This window comes from Neopsephotus bourkii, unplaced genomic scaffold (genome assembly GCF_033783945.1).
Source record: "Neopsephotus bourkii isolate Nb327-2 ecotype Australia unplaced genomic scaffold, CSIRO-AGI_Nbou_v1 NB_230, whole genome shotgun sequence".
Lineage (NCBI taxonomy): Eukaryota > Metazoa > Chordata > Aves > Psittaciformes > Psittacidae > Neopsephotus > Neopsephotus bourkii.
The window spans coordinates 308,351-331,248 of record NW_026900740.1 but is presented as its reverse complement, the minus strand read 5'-3'; the positions used below and the strand labels follow the sequence as shown (position 1 = coordinate 331,248).

Here is a 22,898-nt window from a genome sequence, read left to right as displayed (position 1 = left end):
GGCAGTCTGAAATACTGGTTTTGGGTGGCTCTCTTCATACATCAAACATTGTCATGTTTTGGAATGTTCTTTCTATCTAAGGGCCTGTTAGAAGGTGTAAAGAATTTTGTTTTCTTCAATACCTAATCGTTTTCCATCTTATGATTTGTGTGTGTGTGTGTTGTACAGCAGTATAATTTTTCACTTATTTATTCCATCGGTAGTTATGGTTTGTACAATGTACAATGGTTTCATTTCAGAAATAAAATAAAAAAATCACATGAACAACTGTGTGAAGAATTTTTATCAAGAAACTGAAGCTCAGTTTGGGTTTTCTTTTTAAATTCACAATAAATGTCTGGTTTTCAAAGTTGTATTTTTAAATGTGCATTCTGTGGTGGGGTCTCATTTGGTAATGTGAAGTGATTCACCTTTGAGTAGGCCACAGACCTGAGAGGGGTGGAGATAGTTTGTTGTAGCAAATAAATTTGGCCAATGTAATTACAGCAACCTGCAGGATAACTTGATCATTTAAGGTGCTAACTTGTGGTGGTAACTGAAATTGGAGGGAGGAGAGCACGGTGTGGAAACGTGCTTCAGTTTGGAAACATGCTCCAAAGTCTGATGCTGGCAAGGGTAAAACTCCTGGAGAGTTTTGGAAAGATTCTTTACGTTCAAGAGGGATATAAATATCCAGCTTATTTTTAGTGTTTGATGTGCTCTGTCCCAAAGCAGCCTGTGGTTTCACAGACAGCTGAACTGGGATGCTGGCTCACCCCTGCCAGAAGAGTAAGCCACAGCCAGCTTGCCTGCTCCCAGCTTGGTTTTGTTGCCTCCCTTGCATTCACTGGGTGCTCATAGCATCCTCTCCTCTACCACTTGAATTTGTTAACGTGAGGAGAAAAGTGCTCATTTTAGGTGTTTTTTTTTTCTTCTCTGGATTAGTAGATTAAATCAGCAGGCTTATATAAAGGAATTGTATATAGGGCGAACTGGAGAGAGAGAAAAGAACAGGTTAGAAACAAGGATGTAATTGAAGATGGGTCCCAGAAGTAAAGGCCTCTGAACAGGTAAGGCTTGTGCTGGTAAAGGGTGAAGGAGCAAGCAAGAGCGTAGCCTCAGAGCAGGGCATGGCTCTGGAGGTTGGCCCTGTGGTTTGCCCAGGAGCAGGAAGGGCAGAGGAGCCAGTGGGGTGGTGAGGGATGGCTGGACTCCAGTGCCTGCAATCAGCTCCACAGCCAGGCTGTGAGTAAGATCCCTTCAGCTCTTGTGCCTCATCAGAATGGGAATGCTTATCTTCCCGTCTGTAGATCTAGGAGGGTAATCTCTTACCACTAAGTGTTGTGGAGTACACTGCGGGTGTATTTTTAAACAGCTTGACTCTGTTCAGTGTGTTACAGCTGAATTCTGAGCAGGTAAATAGCTGTCTCCTCCTGTGCTAAAAGCCTGTGCTGTTGAAGGAACATCATCAGAAGATGGTGGCCTGTGTTTCACCTTGCGCTGCAGATTGCTGAAAAGAAAGAGTAAGAAAGGAAACAAAAGATGCTGCTGTGGTCCCTTAGTGTTTCCCTCTCTTCGAATTACTGTGGAGGAGGAGAGGATAGCTGGGAGCCTTGACCTGTTGCTGATCACCTTAATGCTGCTCTTAAAAAGGCAAACCGGGAGGTCTGTCTCGAAAATAACTGGATTTATTTTAAGGGCTGCTGCTTTCCAGGCACCTGCAGTGTTTACACCGAGGAAGCTAGAGAGAAAACCTTGAACTGCATCAAATCTTTGAGCTTAACACTGCTACAACTGTTCTAAATGATGGGCTGGTGTACTGCTAACTGCTTAGAAAAATCCATTCTACCTACTGACTTTATTTCAACAAGTAACCCCCCCCCATTTCATACAGGAAGAAGCAAGTGTGGCTTGCTTACAGTTTTGTGGGGTAGATGGATAGTCTGATGTCATGGAAGTTCTATATCCTGCCTGATGTGTGATTGGGATTTTCTTCTTTGTTTAGTTGAGGTTTACTTCTTAACAAACTACATGGATGATTTAAAATAGGTATTGTAAAGCTATGAATGTTGTTTTGAAATGTTTTCATTTTTAGGACTTAAAGTACTCCCATCAGGATGCCTTGCTGGGAGGCAGCATTGGGTTTTTTTCTGTCTCTATTTTAGGCCAACATTAATATAAGGGAGCAATAATCAGCTTTGAAACTAAATATCTCTGTGGCCTTTTCTGAAGAATTTAGCCCTGTGTGATGCTGACTAAGCTAAATGTTAGTCTTGAGTTTTAAGGATTTCTAACAGAGCCCTCACATGATACGATCATGCCTTACCGCTCCTTTCATGTGTGGGGAAGTATTTGACCTCCCATTCCTGACCTAAACACAGTGACCCGTCTTGGTTTCATGCTCTGTAATGGAATATATTAGATCACTGCAAGGGCATAACTGTGATACTGCAGAAATGCCTCTTCCCCCTGTGCCCAAGACTTGCTGTGTGTCTCCTGAATTTTCCTTGATCTTACTTCTAGTTTTACAAAGCAGAAGCACGTGGCAATGTAATGTTTGTTTTGTTTGGGTTTTTTCCCTTCCTGAGCGTGACTGGTTTTTGCTTTTATGTATGACTTCCTAGAACTGAGAGAATATAAGCAATTTAGTACAAATGGAGTATCCCACCTAGAACGCAGGTGCTCTGCTGGTGATGGAGGTTTGCTTTACAGGGCGAGCTAGAGATCTTTCCTCTTTGTTCACCCATACATATGTATATGGGCTCTTGTGCTGTAAGCTGCTCTTCTCTCCCCAGGCTAATACGTCTACTGTCGCTGTGCTTGCTTGGTGACTTACAGGATCCATTGCTTCCTTTACGCTTTTTAAGCAGGGTGAAATCTGATCTTTGCTGTCCCTGGATCAACCGTGCAGCCTTTATGCACGTACGAGCAGGTACCTGGGGTAGGTGTGAGCAGCAGGCTGGCAGTACAACCCCTGTCCTGACCCTTTCTCTGTAGTTGCAGGCTTCTTCTGGAGCAATTTACTGCATTAGTTTAAAGCCATTGAATGTTCCTAGCGCAGTCACTCCCATCATGCTTCAGCCAGCTCTGGGCTGTCCTCTGCATCTTCTCATGGTCATGAGTCCCTTCAGTTTAGGAATGGTTTCTGAGCCCCTTGACATCGTCCTGCTGATGGGAATGCCACGCTGGAGCCTTTAAACCAGCAGCCCCCAGAGAGGAGTGAGGATAGCCCTTGAAGCAATAGGAACGGGCCAGCAGCAGCATGATGACTCAAGGTGACTTGAGGTGACTGTTTGATGGGCAGTGGTGCAAGGGGAAGGGTGAAGCATGGCGAGTGTCACTTAACGGCCGTCTGTTGTGTTTGTGTGTGGAAGGAGGCGGGATGGTCCTGCCCTTTCCTCCGGTACCCGAAGGGCAGTGGCGGGAGGGAGAGCGGGCTCAGGGGCTGCCGTGAGGGAAAGCGACCTGCGGGGTCATGGCGGGCTGCGGCGTCCACTGAGGGAAACCGCCCTCATGGGTGCTTCCTGGTGGCCTTCGGCGTGGGCGGCGATGGCGCAGGGCTGTCCCTGAGGGGACGCTGCCTCAGGGGCGTCGAGAGGAAGCGGCCTCGGGGTGGCAATGGCGGGACGGGCCCTCCGCTGCGGGACCGGGGCTGAGGCGGGCGCAGGCCGCGGGGGAGGAGCGCTGCCGCTCCGGCTCCTTTAAGCGCGGCGGCGCGGCGCGGCGGGGGCCGGCCCCGGGCGGAGGCGGCGCAGAGCGGGCGGCGGGCTCGGCCGGCGGCAGCGGGGCCATGGCCGCCGACGTGTTCATGCGGCCGGCGCGGCTCATCGGGGCGGCGGGGCCGCTGTCTCCCCGTACGGAGCCCGACGAGGACTCGTCGGACACGGACGACGGGGGCGCCTCGCCGGGCGGAGGACGGCGGTGCGGGCCGCGGCGGGGGCAGCCCCCGGGCCCCCAGATCATCCACTCGGGCCACTTCATGGTCTCGTCGCCTCACAGCGAGCACCCGCCCAAGAAGGGCTACGACTTCGACACGGTCAACGAGCAGACCTGCCAGACCTACCAGTTCGGGGCGGCCCGCGGCGGCGGCGGCGCCGGGGGCCGCCTCAGCATCGACGCCTCCCTCACGAAGCTCTTCGAGTGCATGTCCCTGGCCTACAGGTACCGGCCGCCGCCCTGGGCCGCGGGGCGGGGGGGGGGGGCGCGGAGGGGCCGAGCGGGTCCCGCAGTGAGTCACGGCCGCGGGGGAAGCCCCGGTTGGGCGTTGCGGGGGGGACCTGAGGGCGAGGTGAGGTGAGGTGGGGTTTAGGCCTGAAGCGATCGGCCGGGGCTGTGAGGGCGGCCGAGCGGCGCCTTTAGGCGGTGGTACCCCCCCCCCCCCTCCACGCGTGGGACTTCGTGTAGCCTTTGTTTTCAGCGGACTTGAGGATCCTGCCGGCTCTTGCCCTAGGCCTGTGCCCACGGCGGCCAAGCGTGGCCGGGGATGGTGTGGGGTGAGCGGAGGGGTTGTCATTGCCGCCTCACCCAGGCCTGGGGGCGAGGAGAGGCGCTTGGGTGGAGGGGGGAGTGTGAGGGAAATTGGGACCTCATCCCGGCGAGGGACTGCGAGCTGCCCCTGCGGGCTCTCCGTGGCACCAGAAGGCGCTCAGCATCTCATGGCCAGGCTTGGAGTTAGTGTGGAGAGTCTCAGGAGAGAGGTCCTTAAAGGGCAAAGTAAACGCTGGTGCCCTGCTCCGGGTGAAATCGGCCGATTCTCCTTTTCCTTTTCCTCCTCCCCAGATTTTATTTTTATCCCAAATAGAAGAACGTGGGGTCTGTCATTGTTCCCTTTGTTCCGGTGGTAGTAGCACTTCCTGGGTTTATCTGCACTTTTTGCTCACACTTGAGTTTTGCTTTTCATCTGTTCGATAAGGCGTTATATTAGCATTTATCCCCTTTGTTTGCCATCCAAAATGGAGGCAGAGCTGTGGAATAGGGGTGTTTTGGGAAGATGTGTGCCCGCTTGAGTCTTTTGTTCCGTGTGAGATAGCAGAAACTGGATCCAGTCTGATGTTCACTACCCAGTGTATTTAGGAAGCTGATGGATGATGGAAAACACCTCTGAGCGTGTCAGCAGAGATATTGTCATTTATAGGAACCATCTTGGCTTCTTAAAAGAAAATTAACTTTGCCCACTTCCAATTCCTCTCTTTAAGTATTGCTCAGTGAAGAGGAAACAACAGAACTACCTGTTCTGTACAGGTAGCAAGAAAATATAATGTAAGTAATCTTCTCATTTTGGTAATTTTTACCAAACGAATGGTTAGTTACTGTCAAGAGGGCGAAAGTGTGATAAGGTGTGTTCAAGAATGGCCATCAGCCTTTATAGAAGAAATAAAAATGTAAAACTTAACTAAAAATTAACCAGGCTTTATTGTACAAGCTGAGCGGAACATGCAAAGGAACCACAAGCACCGTGAGGGAGAGAACAAGCCTCTCTCTTCATGCGTGTCTGCTCAGTGGCCTCCATCGGCTTCATTTTATGTTGTGCTTCCACAATATCCCACTTGGGATTTAAAACCAGGGATCACCTCTGATGCAAAGGAATAATTCTGTGATGCTCATTTGGCAATAGGGAACTCTGCTGCGGATGCATAAATTGAGCACCACATCTGTTGCAGCAGAAATGATTTTATCTTGCTTGTTGGGGGTAAGGCAGAAAATACCCTACAGGCTACCAAAGAAGATCATGCTCTTAATGCTTCTCTGCTTGGATACCTTAAGGTTTGCTTCGTTGCAACCCTGAAACATCCTGCCCAGGTTCAGCCTCCTTACTCAATGGCTTTGTGATCAGTTTTTAAAATCTGCTTAACGAACCAGTTGTAAACTTGGGTCTAAAATGGATTAAAATAATTTTGGAACATCTAATTTAGGGTGAGGAACATGGGTCTGAAGTAAGGAGTCATCTGTTTAACAAGCGATTGATGTAGGTTGAGCTTTTCCAACTTAGAAGTGGTCTCGCTGTCGTGTTCTCCTCAGGGAGCACATGTAAATGGCACCTCCCTTTTGTGCTGATTTGATCCTTGTTGGCTTATGGGATGTTTTCATCACTGTTGCCTCAGCTGTATCCTCCCCATGGTTGTCTATCTGACCTAGCACTGACAAAACAGGCAGACTCTGTGTTTACATTTTTCATGTTGCCTTTGCTGGATACAAGCTCACTCTAGAAAGGAACGGGCGGCCAACACCAAAAACCAACAACACAAAAAAGGTGAAGAAATGTGGTTTTAGCTTTGTGGCTGTTGCAGAAGCAGCAATGAGGGGCGTGAGCAGGGGTGATGCAGTTGTGTTAAATACAAACCCAAGGAAGTTGCTGTAACAGAGCTCTGTGTGTAATATTTATTTACACTTGACACCTATTGCTAGTATTTCAGTGTTTAAAGTTTTAAGAGGCAGCACTGAGTTGTGTGGTCTCCATTGGTGTTACCAATGAGCTAGAAAGCAAAGTTTCTACCTAAGTCATTGCCTGGGATGGTTTATGTGACCAAATTTATGCTGAATCGCGTTCACTTTAGGATACATTGTGTAGCCTGGGTTTCCTTGATTGTGCTTTAAAATGTCTTCCTTTTAATATGGCTATATGTTGTTAACTGTCGATTTGCTTTATGATAGAAGTATTTCTGAGTGAGGGGAAATGATTCCCTCATGCCTTAGAGCAGTATAAGCTAACCTGATCCTGACTTTCATCAGAGCTGTTCCAGTCACGTTTCCAGTTGAGCAGGTTCAAAATCCTCATTTCAGATGAGCTGTTTCACAGGGGAAAATATGACCATAATATACTCCCCTCTACAGTCAGGAGATTAAACCAATCTTCTAAATCAATAAGTTACTTATAAACACCAGGATTTACAACAGGCATCACACAGGCTGTGCTTTATCTAAATGTCACCCATTTTTCTCATGAGGTTGACTGTGGGAACTCTACCACACTGACAAAAGTAAAAACTATGGTTTTCCTCTTTCAGCCCCTTCATCTCAGCCCTTTAAGACAACGTGACTTTGTAGATCTTAATGTGTTTATGGTGACCTATAGTAGGCAGACCACTTTAGAGGCAGACAGATGTGAAAAATGAACTGTGTTCTGCAGTGTTCTAACCACAGCGTATCATGACTGTGTTTTCTGAGACTGGGACAGAGAATTTTTTTCTCTTTATTTTGGAGAGCTGTTATCATCAGCAGAAGAATCATGTTCAGCTCCTTGAGGGACGCAGGTTTACTTGAAGTGAAAAATTATGCTTTACCAAAGGCCACTGTAAACCGTTTATTGCCCTAACAGGAGATGTTACACTTCCCCTTAGAAAGCTCTGCTTTGGGAGCAGTGATGTAGAGTTTAAGGTTCAGAATCATGCTTGGAAATGCAGGTCTGCCTACTCTGAAGTCTGTGTGTGGAGCCCTGAAATGTGCTGTAGGAATCAGTGGCACTGTGCTAGTTTATCTGCAGGGTTTGAATGCTGAGGTGAAAGAGATAAACCATGCTGAAATGATTAATGTAATCACTGCAGGGAGTAGGAATATACAATGTGTTATTCCTTGAAAAAGCAGATTTAAGTTGATTCTTTAGTTATTTTCTTTACATACAGAATGGATAAGTGACTGGGCAGACTTCAGCTAGTGCTCAGTCAGTGTTATCTTATTCATGCCCTGAACTTCTTGCGTTGAGACTCTGGGACCATGTAAGTCTATTAATTTTCTTTATGAAGTTTCCCCTCTTTGCACTGCTGGTGGGGGGACAATCTCTGCCCTTGAGTGAATGGGCTAGTCAGTTGTGTGTGATCATGTACCTCATGTAAACAAAGCAGAAGCTTTATATTGAGGATTATCAAAGGTACTAGTCACTGTCATTGTGGGTGTGTTCTTTTCAAACTGCTGTTATATATTCCTAAATCAGTTGATGTCCTTCTTAGCGGTAGAGTAGATGAAGATGACTTTGTGGGCTTCTTTATTATTAAGTACCCTCAGAGTTCTTTCACCTTCTATTAAGAGCTTAAGGAATATGCCAGGTGGTGTTCTTTAGGTAAGAGTGTTAACACTGGCATCGGATACTCGTCTAAAACCTTCTCAACCCTGCTTGTGAAAGTTGCATAGAACTGGAGAGTGGGGTTTGGGAACGGTGACAAGGGCTACCTTTTGAGAAGCTTGCCAGGTCATTTCCAGATATCATCTCTCCTCATTAGCAATATGACCCCTTCACTTCATGTAAGCCAAAAATACTCCCCTTCATCAGTGGACTGACATGAGGGATCAGCTTGTTCCAGAACACCTATGCCCCATATTCTTTGTTTATGCAGCATGTGTTTTGGGAAGTTCTTAGAAATGGTGACAGCAGGTTTGAGATTAAGAACTTCCAGAATTTAGTTACATATTTCACATGCTGCTTTAAAAGCTACTCTGATAAAACCACCTGTACTCATCCTATAAATTAATCCTGACTGGAGCAGAGTTGCTGTATTGTAAGTATTCATGGTGAAGGGTCATTTTGAAGCAAGGATGCTGCGTTCAAAGTGCAGTATCAGTCAGGACATTGTTACTGAGCCTCTTACCTTGCTTAAGTCAAATGCTTGATATAGTCACAAGCTTTTAAGCTCTGTGTAAGATGCACTTTTAAATTCCACCTCGACAACCTTGAAGACGTGCAGAAAGAGTGCTGAGCTGTTCTTCTTTCAAAGATGCATTTCTTTTGCCCGTAAACCTTTAGTAGTGGCGGTGGGAGAAGGCCTTGGTTGAAATTAAGGTTTTGGTGTCCTCAGGGCTACATGTGAATTACAGGAAGAAAAGGCACATTCTTTTTAGACAGAGATTTATGTGCAGAGATGACTTTTTTTGCTCTGCTCCTGGCTATTTTGGTGTCTCTGCAGGTCACAAGCTTTTAATGCTCTCTGTGGCCCTGGCTGTGTGGGGTGTCACTTCAGAGGTGTGGTGACAGTGGTCACATTTTGCATTTAGAAAAAGAACACATTGTTTATATAATTTCTGTTTACCATTTAATCTGCATGTTTTGTTGTAGTTGTTTTGTGTTTTGACACAGAAAACAGATGTTACTTTCTGGCTTAAATATAACTTGGATTTCATAATCGCAAGTTTTGATGGGTTTCTGAAGTAGGGAAGAGGGAACTTGTTTGTCCTCAGAGTGCCCATTCTTGGGAACTTCTGCATGGTCTGGAAAAAAACTTCACTGAACTGTGAGACATGAATTACTTTTAGTGAAAATTATAATGTGCTTTGAATGGGGTAGAGTTTGATGGCAACAGAAATGAACGCATTGATTTCCAGTTCTCTCCCCTTTACCTGTTAAAATTTCTTTGTGCTGAGTGGCAAGAGGAGTTAAAGCCAAGAAACCCGAAATTCAGGTCTTAGCTTTACTCATGTTTTTCCACATGCTCCTTTAGTAGGTCACTGAATCATTCTTGTTTGTTACTTTCCCATGTGAGGGGGGGGGAAATTCCATTCTGTTAGAAGGCAGAGTTGATATACAGTCACTTGAGCAGCTGCTTATCTGTCTGTGTGTCCTTAAGCTATGATTAGTGTTAATCAAACAAAGGGGTATCTAGTGATGCAGCAAGCTGAAAAGTGGTGGGGAGGAATAAAGGGAGCTTTGTAGCCATATTGAGCCAATGGCTGGGCTTTTCTGAGGTGTCAGAGAGGCATTTTAAATCTTCAGTTAAAATGGACAGGCTTGAAGTGGAGTGAACTCTTTAAGTTGTTATGTGTCAGTTGAATTTTCCCCTTAATACCAGTATTCAGAGTCCTGTTGCATAGAAGGCAGAGTTGAGAAGGCAAGGAGTTAGGCCAGAAGTTCACTGAGATTTGGAGTAAAATTAAGTGGATGTTTGAGAAACGCATTGAATAAATTAGGCCAAGATAAAGCTACCTGGTGGCTGGATAGTGTTAGTAGAAGTCAGAGGGATGAAAACAGACAGAAAGAAAGAAAGAAGAAGGTACTGTGAAGTTCAAGTCAAACAAATGACCTTCCAGCTGACTGTGTGGGTTTGTGCCTGAGTTAGGAACCTGCTGAACCCGTGTGAGTGAGGAAGCAGTTCAGCAGCAGGGTTGGACAGAATGGCAGCAAGGAAAGGGAAGTCTGTGGTGATGATAGAGACATTGTGGAGAGGAAGTGAGTTTGGAGTTTTATTTGGAGGAGCTACGATAAAAAGGGTAAAGGTGAATGGGTAATGATGAGCTGGGGGGAAGAGAGGGTGCCATTGGCTTAATGTAGTGTTGTTCAGGGCAGGAGAACTAGGTATGAGAGGGAACAGGGTATGGAAAGTCAGGGTAAATGACTGAAGGTGTGTCTGGTGTCGAAGATCAGCATTTCTTTCCCATCACAGATCAAAGCATGGGGGAGTTAGATAGGAAGGATTTCATGAGGGTGTGCCTGATAAGGGGAGAGAGTGAGCTAGATGGACCCAGATGGGGAAGTTATGGATGATTGTGCAGTAAAATGGGGGCAGGAGAGCTGTGGCTCCTCATTTGGCTCTTGTATTGCTGCTTCGCTTCCTTTTTCTGTTTAAGGTTTGTCTTTTTAAAACAAAATAACAACAACAAACCTTATCAGTTCAAAAACTTGGACCATATTGGGTTTAACCTGGTATTTCATTTGTAATTACCAGACTTCAGGCTATATGCTTGCTACTTCCTTTCCTTTGTATGCAAAAAATAATTGCATTTACAGTTTTCCTCAACCATCCTTTGATATTTGAACGTCACTGGCACAAGCAGTTTCTTTAAAGACAAAACTTCTAAGCTACTTCTGAGGAAAAAGGCAAACTTTCTAATCTCTTTGATGGCTATAGAAATATCTTACAGCTTTCATAGAATTTTCCTTTTGCTCTGGGAAGGAAACCTTTAACATGTCTATAAAACAATCATGAAGATGATTAGGAAAAGTCCTCGTTTCAGTTGCCTCCAAAGAAAATAGAGTTGGTTCTTTGTGTTTCAGATAGTGATGGAAAAACCTGAATGTGATTGTTTTTAGTGCGAGCTAGAATTATGCTATTGTCACAGTTTCTGAAGCAGGAAGACTTGGAAAATGGGGTTAGGAAAAGCTGAGGTTTTCCAGAAATCGCTTCTAATAGTTTTACTACTAGAACAGAAACTCTAAACGTGGTCTTTTCAAGCTAGTCTTTTTGTTTGTTTGCTCAAATGGGTGTTGGAAGGTCAGTTTTGATTGTTTGTTTTGAACATAAAACAAGCTAACTTGTGCCATTCATGATACAATTAATATAGACATCTCTTTGTAAGTACAGCGCTATTTGCCATCGGAAATGTTGTAGTGTGCGTTTGCCACAGCTTATTTACTTTATGACACAAGCACAAAGCTTTTTGGTAGCCCTCAGTCTCTTGGCTTGTTGATCTTAGATAAATCAGCTAACTGCTTTTTCCTCCCTTTCTCCCTCCTAAAAATGACAAGAACAGACTCAGAACTTCAGAGACCCAGCTGTGTGTAATGGCCTTTCTGAAAGGGGAGAAACAAAGGCATTAACTGTAGAAGTGAGCTAACACAGGAGTCTAAAAGGAAGCCATATCAAAGGTGACATTTCAGCTACAAATTTAAATAATAAAGGAGACAAATGGAAGAAGGATTTGGGAGAGGAAGAGGGAGATGATGTTCAGCTTACTGACACCTTTGGTTAAAAGCAGTAGCTTTTCTAACAATGGGGAACACTACAGATGCAAATTACAGGGTAATAAAACCAGGTATCTTAATGGTAATCATAATGCTTCTGGAAGGCAGTGTTCCTGCTGACTGCCTTTGGCACTCTCTGCACTGCCTGTGAAAAGCGCCTGCTCCCTGCCCTGACTGGTGTCTGTGGTTCTGAGAGGCATCATTTCTTTCCTTATGCGGTCACCGAGGAGGTTTGGCCTTCTGGAGAATGTAGAAAACCCCCTTGCTTTTAGAACAACGGGAGCCACATTATTCATAGAGGAGTTTGGATCTTTCACCTGTGGAGAGCTGTTTGTTGGGCTTGAAAGCCTAAATGACCCTGAGCTGTCGAAGGTTTAGTGGCTGTGTGAGGCATGAGCATGCTGCTCTGGTTAGCTGAAGGCCCCTGCCTGTTAGGGAACTGTCTTTATTCTACAAGCACAAATGGTGAGGGTTCCTTGTCTGCTTTCCTCCCTTGGCTGGATGTGCTGCAGTTGCTGAACTCTGCCTCACTCTGTTCAATGGAGAGGTGGATTGAGCAGATGTTTGTCTACTCCAGCTCCTGTGTGGACAGTGTTTACCTTGCTGTCATTCTCATACATGTGGCAATCTCTTATACACCTCTTACAGGTCTTTTACACACAATACCTCTTGAGGAGCGAGTGTTGAAGGAGAGCCTGAATGACACCTTGGCCATTCTGTTGCATTATGAATGGTTTGGTTGGCTGCAGGGTTATCCCCATTCCCTTTCTGTTACGTTTCAGTTTGTGCCTTAGGGTATTCAAACTCTGCGTGCTACTTAAGAGTAAGCTCAGCAACAGTGAAACACTAGTGGTTTTAAAGTCAGACTGTCCAGCTGTGCCATCAGATGGATAATGGAAAATGGGATTGGAGAGGACCAGGCACAAGGTAAAGAACACGATTCTTGGTTAGTTAGCTGTACCATGGCCACTTGAAAGGTAGTTAGAGATACAAAGACTAGGGTGTTAGGAGTGGTTCTGGGAGCTGCTTTATCTCCTTTGAGACTAAAACAAGAGGTGACAGGCCAGATGGGGAAGGCCTGCAGGCTACTGCTTGGATTATCATATAGCAGGGTATTAGTGAAAGAATCTGTTTCTCTTTAATTAGTGATACCCAAGTGCAGCCTAGAGATAACCCTTTTGACATGCTAAGTTTTGTGATGGACCCTATTGCAAGGAAAAGGGTTCAGATGTTTAAAAAGCTGAGCATGCTGCTTAATGAATTGAATACTTATCTGAAGAGCACAAAGATTTCATTGACTTGTTAAATTTTAATGACTCGTTAGACAGCTTTTTGATCCTTGCTTTTGTGTTCAGAGCACATTATCTACAACCCTAATACGCAGTTAGGGACTTTCTCATCTCTGCTTCTAGTTTACTTGATTTTTATAAGTGGGAATGTCTTGGTACAGAGACAAATTTTTTTTTTAATATAGCAGGAGATTTGTGAATTTCCAGAGGTATCTTTATTGCTCATTTATAGCACACGAGAGCAAGCACAGGGTATCTTTATGTGTTGTTTCTGTTTCTGTTTAGTTGCAGGTAACAGTGTTTCCCTGTGAGTTCTCTCACTGATTTGGGAAGCAAAGGATGGAATTTGGGGGGGATGGTTCGGAACAGAAGTAGAAGAGCTGAGGTTGCTTTCAGCGGAAAGAGCTGAGGAAGAAAGCTTGAGAGATGATGTACCCCCTTTAGTCCATAGACTTGTCTTTATACAAGTACAGGGATCTTGCTACAGCTTTATTTCTGCATGAGTATGAAAAGGCTTCTTCCATCTCAGCTGGGAGTTGAAAGGGTGGTCTTGCACTAGGCTTGGCTAGCACTTGAGTAAGAGCAAAAGTTGAGGAACTGAGCCTTAGGAGTGAGCGAGGGGGTAAGGAGGAGACCCAGATAGCTTTGCTCTTGTGTAATCGGTTCCTCCTTGAGAAAGAGGGTTGCTGTTACTCGTTTGGAAAGTGAGACACCAGCTGCATTGTTTCTACTTGGGTCTTTCAAATCTGGGGGGAAGGTGGCAGCTTGCAAGTCTGCCCTGGTCTGAACCCTCTGTGTGGTAGGTCTGTGTTCCTCTGCACTGCTTGCCTCCCATGTTGTATCTACCCTGGTGTTCTTCGACAGTGTCCTTATGTGGATGCTTTAGAGTTAACGGTTGAGAGCTTGTGTGAATGCCAAAGCATTACTGATGTTAGAATAGCTGTGGTAAGTACAGGAACGTGGTCCTGGGCCTGTGTCCTGTCAGGCTGGGTGCAAGAGGCGTGCAGAACTGTTCTCTGCTGAAGAGTTTGTGTTGCGTCTTGTTCTGTTGCTTAGATCAGATCTGCAGAAGCATACATAGACAGGATGAGCCCTTTCCACTGATCCTTGCAGCAGTGAAGCTTGTTAGTCCTCATGGATCAGCAGGGTGTTTTTTAAGGGACATGTCTGCGTCACAAGATCCAAGCAATCATTGCAGAGGCGCGAAGGATGCTTTTGCTGCTGGAGACTGTCAAGTTCCTTGTTTTTAGAACTCTCTAACATGGGTTATTTACTCGAAATCCTGGCCTCTGCTTCACTCCGCCACCTTGTTTACTCTCCCTTCCCGCAAGGTCCCATAGTAACGAATGCTCTGCTGCAGCAGCTCAGCAACACTCAGCTGAGTGACCTTGGCCAGCATGACTGAGACCTCTAGCAGGCCTGAAGTGACTTCTCTGTTGACAGCCAGAGCACATCCCCACATGAGCTGGTTGTGCAGAACACTCTCCTTGTCCACATCACCATGCCTGCCAGGGGCTTGGTCACCTCGGCAGCGAGATTCTAGTGTAGGGCATGGGTTAGGCTCAGACCATTAGAACTCAGGCCTGTGTGATGGTAGTTGTGTATCTTTGGAGCAGCTAGAATGAACGGACATTGGCGTTTCACAACAGACCTAAAAATAACTGAGGCCCACTGTTCTTGTTTCCTATCTAACAGCTGCACGTTCATGTGAATACGTGTGTAAGCCATCACAGGCTGTTCTGCTAAATTCTTGTTGCTGCATCTTGCATCCAGATTTTAGGCTGCTGTTAAATCTACTTTCTTCATTATTGACACTGTTCCCAAAGGGACAGGGACCAAATGGATCACGAGTTGTGGAGGAGCTTCGTAGTTCTTTGTGATTCTTTGAAATCCATGACTGCTCTTCATTGTCTGCTTATGCAGGCTTTTGGTTTTGGTGCTGTGGTATGACCCTTGATGTAGGCTGTGTTATTGGAAACCATTACTTTGCAGTGTGTCAGTAGCAGAAGTGATTGACAAGGTAAAAAAGGAAAGGCATGCATGTGAAAGGGAAAATTAAACAGAAAGTTAAAAGGAAAATACCTGGGCTGTGGCCTGGCAGCTGTTAGAGAAATGCCAACCAGGAAGAGGCCAGTGGAATGTCTTGGTGCATTCCTGATCTCCCAGCCAGTGGATATGGATATTATCTGCTGCCACATTTCCCAGAGCAAAGAATGAGATAATGTGCTGTTTTCTCGGATGGTTGGTCTCTGCTCATCTGGTGAATTTCTGAGTGTTTGTGCAGAGGCTGTAGCTGTTCCTTATCCATGGCAAGTCAAGCTCCGCTAGTAATACTTAGAGTGATAACTGCCTGCACAGGGAGAACTCGTGGTATTTGAATGTGAGGGAACACGTTCTGATTCTGCTAAGCTGTGTTGTGGATTTAGGAATGGGATCTGAAATTTGTTCATCAGCAGCGCATAAAGGTCTGGATGTTACATGTCGTGCTTCTCATGTTAGCTCATTCTGTATAGTGTCCTAAGAAGGTATAAATGTTTCCCTATATGCAGTCAAACTCCTGCGTATTAATATCTGCACAGATACTTCAGCTTAGTCCAGCTCTCTCTCTGTCCCTGACAGGGTGGAGGTTGAGAGAACTTGAGCAGAAAATCCAGTGATGGCATGTCAGATGTCAAAAGCAGTCTACTTGCTTTTGGCCTTTATAACACAGCTTTTGAGAAAGAAAGCTGAGAGGAAGGCTGGAAAAGGTTAGTGGCCTGGGAACACACACACAGAGGTGACTTTTCTGCATTTGAGGATGTCGAACTTTCAGAAAGTAAAGACCAGATTAAGGGATTTGGATATGGTTCTGAAATAATTTCTTGTACAGAGCCTGAGAAGTTATTTGCATGTTGTCAGTTTATTTCAAATGAACCTAGGTTTGTGATGGGAGAACTGACTCAAAGATCCAGATAACCTCAAGGAGAAAACTGTACTTGGTTCAGGTAATTAGCAACCATGTGTGACACCTAAAACCTGTTGAAAATAGAAAGCAGAGATTGCAAAATAGCCAAGAGCTCCTGAAAGCTGGGGTTTCTGAGTTGCTACAGTAGTCACCATAGTGGCTGTTCCCTATTAAAAACCTTTTCAAAGCAGAGACCTGCCAGAGCAATACACATATGCAATTCACCCAGGTAAGGGGTATGGGGGGGAAGTGCCTATAAATGCAGCAAAAGAAGAAACAGTGTAGTTCTTCCTATTCTCTTTCAGGCAGTGAGTGAATGTAATAGTTCATACCATTTCCCTTTACAGCTGAGAGGGGCTGTTTGGGGCTGGTTGGTGGGAGCATCATACAAACATGCTTGACCTGTTCTCCCTGTTCCCAAGCACCTGCTTGTGTCCAGTGCTGGGGGCAGAGCACTGGGCAACCTGGACCTTTGGTCCAACCTGCATGGGTTTCTTACAGAGCAGGCAAGGTCTGATGCCAAGTACTGGAGTGAGCCAGGCAGCGTTGTAGTATCAGCTGTGGAAAAAATTCCAGGCAGCACTTGCACTGTTTGCTAACCTTTCCTCTAAATAAGGGACTTGTCTTCTGTCTCACAAAAATTACGGCTTCAGAGTGCACTCATTTTATAGATTTTGCTTGGTATAGAAACTTGTTTTCTTCAGGCAGCACAGTACAATCTATGTCAGTGGCGTTCGGTCTCTGGAAGCTGCAGATAAGCCCAGTTTGTGTTGCTGCATGGCTGCTTTGTGTGATCAGCTTTGTTCTGTGCTGCTGCCTTCCCTCATCGGCTGCCTGAAGGTACTGGATATTCCTCTGTTATGAAAGCAGAGATATATGTTTGTGACTTGAGTGACACTGATCTGAGTCATTCCTCCTGTGACGAAGGGGTAACCTGTAATCAAACTGCACGGGAACAAGAGGCATTCCTGCATTCTGGTTTGTCTCTTGCTGTATGAAATAGTTAACCCTTCATAGGAACTGTGTGATTAGATTTTGCTCATTTACTTTATCAAACCAGCAACTGTTACTGAAAAGCACAGCTCAACTTAGAGACTCTGCAACTATAAGCACAGAAATCTGCAGTAAAAGCCAATTCATTACTGTTTCTAATAAAGTTTTGGTCTGTGAAGGCTGTTGTTTAGGAGCACAGCATGGATCCCATCTGTTTCCAGTATCCACTCATACAAGGAGAACACTAATAACCAGTAAAAATCTTTGCAGAGCTTAAGGAGCCTAAAATTTTTATTAGCAGTTTTTATTAGCACATTAGTAGGTTTGGGGTCTGCCCTCTGCATGTGGTGATTAGAGGCTGTGGGGATACAGCAGGCTTTCTAAAGCAGGGAGGCAAGCAGAGGAGGTTTAGAGACATTGTGTCTCTGTAGCAATAAATGCGTAAGAAACGTTCTTTACTTTTGAGCACTCTAAGGGACTCTACAAAGTGAAGGTTGAGGCTGATTTAGGGTGATGTGGCCTGTGGGAAAAACATGGTTCAGAGAAGAGACTTGTGTGAGGGTCTTTCAGTGGTGGTTTGTTTTGCTTTTAGTAAGAGTCAGGAGCCTGCTGATACTCTCTTGTGTTTTACTTGGGAAGTCAGCACTTGTTTGGGATATAAACCATCATGGTCCATCTGAAAATGTGTTCTCACTAAGGGAAGGGGGGAAGTCTGAACTGATTTCTGAACTGGTTTGCTGGTAGCTACTGTGACCAAAGAATGACTTTATAAATTTATATTGCAATAAACCTTTCTCAGAAGCTCACTTCATATAATGATGCCAAATACTGCTTTACAAAGTTAGCTGCTAGGAAACATTCATCAATGCCCTGAGCTCTGGTGAGCGCAATGACCACAACCAGCATTATAAAGTAACAAGATTTACTCTTCAGCATGACTGAGGGTTGCTTTCCTAAGGACAGGGCTGATTGTCTCTCCATCGGCATGTGGGAACCAGTCATCCCTCTTGGTCTGTCCAAGCCGAAGTAGGCAACAAGAGCCATCCAGCATCAGTGTGGTAAGGATTGTGTGTCACCAGCATTAGCATACTTCTCCCTGGCCCTGTGTCCCAGTTACTTAATGAAGGGTCATTCACACAGCCTGTCCTGCAGTGCTGCAGACAAGTCCTCCTTTTTGAGCTGGTGACCAGCAGTGAAGGTCTGTTTTCCACTATTCAGTCTCTGAATGTTCAGCCTTCCAGGGAGGCTGTGGGCCTTGGCTGGTACATCCCAGGGAGTTTCTCACTCATGCTTGGAGATGTGGCTGCTCCTGCAGCAGGGGTAGGAGGAAATGCTGCTTCACGCAGGTCTGTGTGATGCTCACCTCTGACTGAGGGGCTGGTCTTGATGAAGGCATTGTCAAAGCATTTGTTTGCACTTAGATCCAACAAAGCTCCAAGTAGAGACTTTCCCTGTGAGGTGTGTGTGTGGCCTTTTAGAAGTGCTTTTATTTATTTATTTAAACTCCTATTTTGCCCCATTCCAACCTGATTAATTTTAACTCTGGAAGGGGTTTTCTCCCTATATTATTTTTCTATGGGATTTTGGTTTTGATCTTTCAGTAACCTTAATAATAACACGACAGTGCCTTTAGTCTGCTTCTGCCTTTTGTTTCTGGTTCAACCTTTATGTAAACTTTGAATAAACTGTGCTGTTGCAGTCCTGAGTCTTTAGTAACTGAACTTGGTATTAGGTCTGGGGTTCTTCATGCTGCAGACAGCTGGTATGAAAGCTTTGTTTCATAAGGGGAAAGCTGGGGAGTGCCTCTTTTTAAAAGACTTCAGTTGCTTTTAGAATAAGACCCCTGAAGTCTTGCAGTGTATTTATAGGATTGTAATGCTGTACAGAGAGTGTTACACTATCCTCCGTAGCAGAGGTGCCCGTTTTGGGTTTCTCTGCCTGTTGAGCGTGGTAAACAGCTCTGGGTTCCTATTGGTATGTGTGCTGCTCAGAGAGCTGTGCTGATCTGCAATGCTGATAGGGTTTGTTTGGGTTTTTTGGAAGCTCTGTGTGTGAAAAGTCTTTGAACCATAATTTAGGTGCTTAAAACAAGGTCCCAGGTCATCACATCTCGTTCAGTTTATTAATTTAGGCTAAGGCCTTAACATTCAAAAGGGTCCTGACTTGTTCATAGCTCTCTGTACAAGAGAGTCCTTGCCAACATCCTTTTAAATGAGAAGGAAGATGCGCTGGACAGCTGTATCAGTTTCTGATCATCTTCACTGGAAGACAGCTCTTTGTAATGAATATTCTGATCTGAGAAGGCTGGTGAAAAACCAGTGGCAGAAACCAAGTTTTAGGAAGAAGTGTGAAATTTCAAGAGGCTGTGAAATAAGTGAGTAGGATTGGCTCCCTTTATATTGCAACTGCTCTAAAAATGACGTGTCTTCCTTTTCACCATGCATGAAAGAGCACAGGAAACACTTCAAAACCAAGAAAAAACAAATGTATTGATCTGATGTATTGATAAATGCATCAACAAAATAACTCACGTGTTCATCATCACAACAGTTTATAGCAGTAGGAAATTTCTTTACCTCCCAGCAGAGTTTATAGAACTGATCATCATATCCCTGTTATGCCACTTACAACATCATTAGATACATGTTCTCTTTGGCTCACCAAAATCTTCTAACCTTTGTTTGAGCAGCAGGGAGGCGAGATGAAGAGAAGGACATGATGGAGAGGAGGAGTGCATTGTGTGCAGTGGCTGTTTTCTAAAAGGGAAGTGTGCAGCAGAGAAGGAGCTGAAAAGAAAGTTACTGGTAAAGATGCTGCAGCAAAGATCTGGTAACTCAAAGCCATCGCTGCTGCTGGTCACAGGGTTAGTTAGTTACTGGTGCACCATTCCGTATTACAAAGACAAACTGTGTTAAAGCTGATGTTTGTCTTGTCCTCCTTTCAGGCAGAGACTGGAGTGAGTGTTCTTAAATGAAAGTTCTTAAGCTGGTTGTGTTAAAAACAGTTTTGACAACTTTGTGAATCATGCTGGATTCCCATCATCTGATCATTCTGGCCTAGGGCACAACTTTGCAAGGTTCAAGGAGGAGGGGAACAGGAGAGGGGTTTGGTTTTGAAGTTTTCCATCTCTAGTAGCACCACTTCAATACTTGGCTTGCAGATTGCAGGCAGAGAACAGCTGCCTGGCATTTAGTTAGTGCTTACTGCTTTAAATGCAGAGATAATGTTACTGCTTTGTTACAAGGGTGAGTCCTTTCAAACATGAGCATTAAGCTACACTGCAGAGAACATGAGAAAGAATTGTCTTCCCACCCTGTTACCCAGCAATTATTGTAGGCAACTGGTAGCACTGCCTGTTCTTAAAGCTGCCCACTAATCCCTAATGGGTTGTTTTAACTGTTTGACCTGAGCTTTCCCATGTCTGAGCCTACATGTTTTGGATGAGTTATTCAAAATGATTTAGTCTGTTCCACTAGTGAAGCTGAAGCAGAATGTAATGTAGAGGTGGTTGCAGCATAGATGGAGATGTGTTTGGCATTGGGGAGACATCAGAGGGGGAGCTGGAGGCAGTTTTGCAAGTGAAGGCAGCATTGTCATCTCACATTGCCAGATCAGAGAAATGGATAATGAAATGTTACAGGTCTGTGCCTTGGTTTCCACCCGCATAATGAGGGTGAAAACACCGTAGAAAAGCTCGAGAGGAATTTGTTAAGTAATAATGTACATACAAATGGAGGTATGAGCACTGAAAAGCAAACAGCATGAGAGGCCACCAGTGAACATGCTGAATGTTCACTGTGTGCTGCGTACTATTTATTCTGTAGAGGGTGGCTTAGGATATGGGCAGATTGCTTGTGAGCCTATATTAAAGGCTTTTCATAGTAAGAAAAGTGCAAAGATACCTACGTATAAATTCTTCCTGCAGTTTGTAGTGATTGTAGGCTACCATGACTTTCCTTTTATGTAGGATTTAATTCAATATTACACATGCGTTGGCGTTCACTTCCAATGAGATTTGAACTCCCTTTTACGGAGTATGTGCTAAACTTACACAGCACAGGTTGAAGCCCATGCTTAAACCACTAGTTCTTACCTCAGAGGAACTTACTTTTTTTAACTGAATCCTTACACAGTGAGGATTATCACAGTTTCTATGCTTTGCATGTCTCCATCTGATCTGCCAGGAAAATAACTGACAGATTGTGTCTCTTAGCATTTTGTACCAGAATAGAAACTTTGTGTTGCAGTGTTTATTTAAACAAAAATCAGAACAATTTCCTGTGCAGTTTATTTTTTAAGTAACAAGCCTGGATTGCTGCAGAAGTTTTGTAACTCTGAATTGCAAGAATTTACTGACAGTGTTCACAATGATGCTTTCTTCTAAAGAAAGCTTTGAGGAGATGTGATGTTTTTACCGGTGCTGATACCTGACCAACAAATGCGTTCTTAGCAGAAATAGCATAGGAAATACAAATATTTTAATGTTTATTTGTAAACAGACTTACTCTATTGTGCTGGGAAATTCAGCAAGATTTGGGGAATGTGTAAATTGAAATACGTAAATCTGGTCCTTGCTAAAACTTACTCCTAGTAGAAGCATTTCCAGTATGGGGCGTGTGGCTGGGATAGGATGGCTGGTCTGCCCTTCCTTTGTCACTGATGTACTTTGTGGCCACAGGCAGCTGCTCTCCACCCTGGTGTTTGAGATTTGGGCAATGAAAGTAGTGGTACTTACCTCTGACCCTGGAGCTCAAAGCATTGCAAGTTCTCTATGTCAGTGTCTTTTCTTATGATGATTTCTCTGGTATTTCTTTGAAGAAGGTCCTAATATTGGACAGTTGAAGAATCTGTCATTTTATAAAGTGTTCATATTTATAGAGTTACAAAGTAAAGGGAAGCACAGCAGGGATCAAGGAGCAGCTTTGCTTGAGAGTTGGTGATGGTGAGGACCATTTCTCAGCCTTTTGACTAAAATGTTAGTGACATGACTTATGAAGCCTCTTCAGTTTCCTTGCTGGTTCAGCTCTGTAGTAAAGTGAGTCAGTGTTAGACAACTGTCTGAAAAGCAGGAACATTTCTAGAAATATCCTTTGATTTCTGATTGGAAATGAGAAACTGTCTATTCCAAGTCTTTAAATAGTCACTGGCAGAAGGGCACTATAGCCTCCAAGTCTCCTTGATACTTGTACTGTTCTTTGTATTCCCCTTCACCCTGTGCTGTTCCAGTGCTCTTTTCACGCTTTCAGGACTTGCATGAAACCTGCTTCTCTTGGAGGCATTTCTCCAGTGGTTCTTCCCAGCTGCCTGCCAGGTTCCTCTTCATAGAGCAGATCTTGGTCACATTATAGCACTTCAAGTCCTTTCCTTGATTGATGTAATGGTGATGTGAAAAGCTGTCAGTGTAGATGTGAGCATAATCTCAAAATATGAGTGTTTCAACTCTTGCTGCTCTCTGAGGTGGCTGCAGTACCTGTGCTTGGTGCAAGCCACAGCAGCGCTCAGTGTGCCACAACGCTTGCTGGGTCCATGTGTGAGTCACCAGCCATGGTCTTTATCAGCCACTGTGAACCCTCATTTATGCAGATGAAGTTCAATTTCCAACCTTTGCTTAAAATAATGTTCAATTTGTCAAGGAAACAAATGAAGCTTTATGGTACATTCGTTGGGGCAGGAATGTTTGCTTTGGCTTTGTGACTGATCCGCTTTCCTCTTCCTTTCCAGGAGGTGCATACATACCTCAGCCTTCCTGACTCAAATCAGTATAGATAACATGTTCCTTGGCAGGTGCTGCACTTCTAATATGCCTTTGCATTTTTCTAACACTCCTTAATATATAATGCTCATGATAGAGGAAGAATGTTTGTCCTTTCTGCTGTCTCTGTCTTCAAGATCGAAGTATTACTTTTTAGGAGATGAAAAAACAATTGGGAGGATTTCATTGTTTTAAAATGTTTGTATAACTTCAATACAAAGCTCCCTACTGTCGTTTATGGAGTGTGGGTATATAATACAGCATCCTTCCACAAACCTG

The 22,898-nt window shown here is 44.6% G+C and overlaps 1 protein-coding gene and 1 long non-coding RNA gene across 4 annotated transcripts in view; one reads left to right on the top strand and one right to left on the bottom strand.

Annotated features, from left to right (window-relative positions):
* Nucleotides 1–6: 6 nt before the first annotated feature.
* On the bottom strand, nucleotides 7–4,174 carry LOC133207568 (uncharacterized). The gene is made up of 3 exons (XR_009724080.1): nucleotides 4,043–4,174; nucleotides 2,648–2,989; nucleotides 7–1,489 (listed from the first exon to the last, which is right to left on the bottom strand). It is a non-coding gene; the product is annotated as an uncharacterized LOC133207568 (long non-coding RNA).
* MLXIP (MLX interacting protein) overlaps nucleotides 3,695–22,898 on the top strand; it is a 45,475-nt gene continuing 26,271 nt past the window's right edge. For 2 of the 3 annotated variants that reach the window (XM_061344569.1, XM_061344568.1), the window contains exon 1: nucleotides 3,696–4,140. In XM_061344569.1, the coding sequence (XP_061200553.1) occupies nucleotides 3,770–4,140 (371 nt within the window). In that variant the 5' untranslated portion in view covers nucleotides 3,696–3,769. Of the gene's footprint in view, nucleotides 4,141–22,898 lie in introns of all 3 variants that reach the window. The other variant, XR_009724075.1, reaches the window with a different exon arrangement.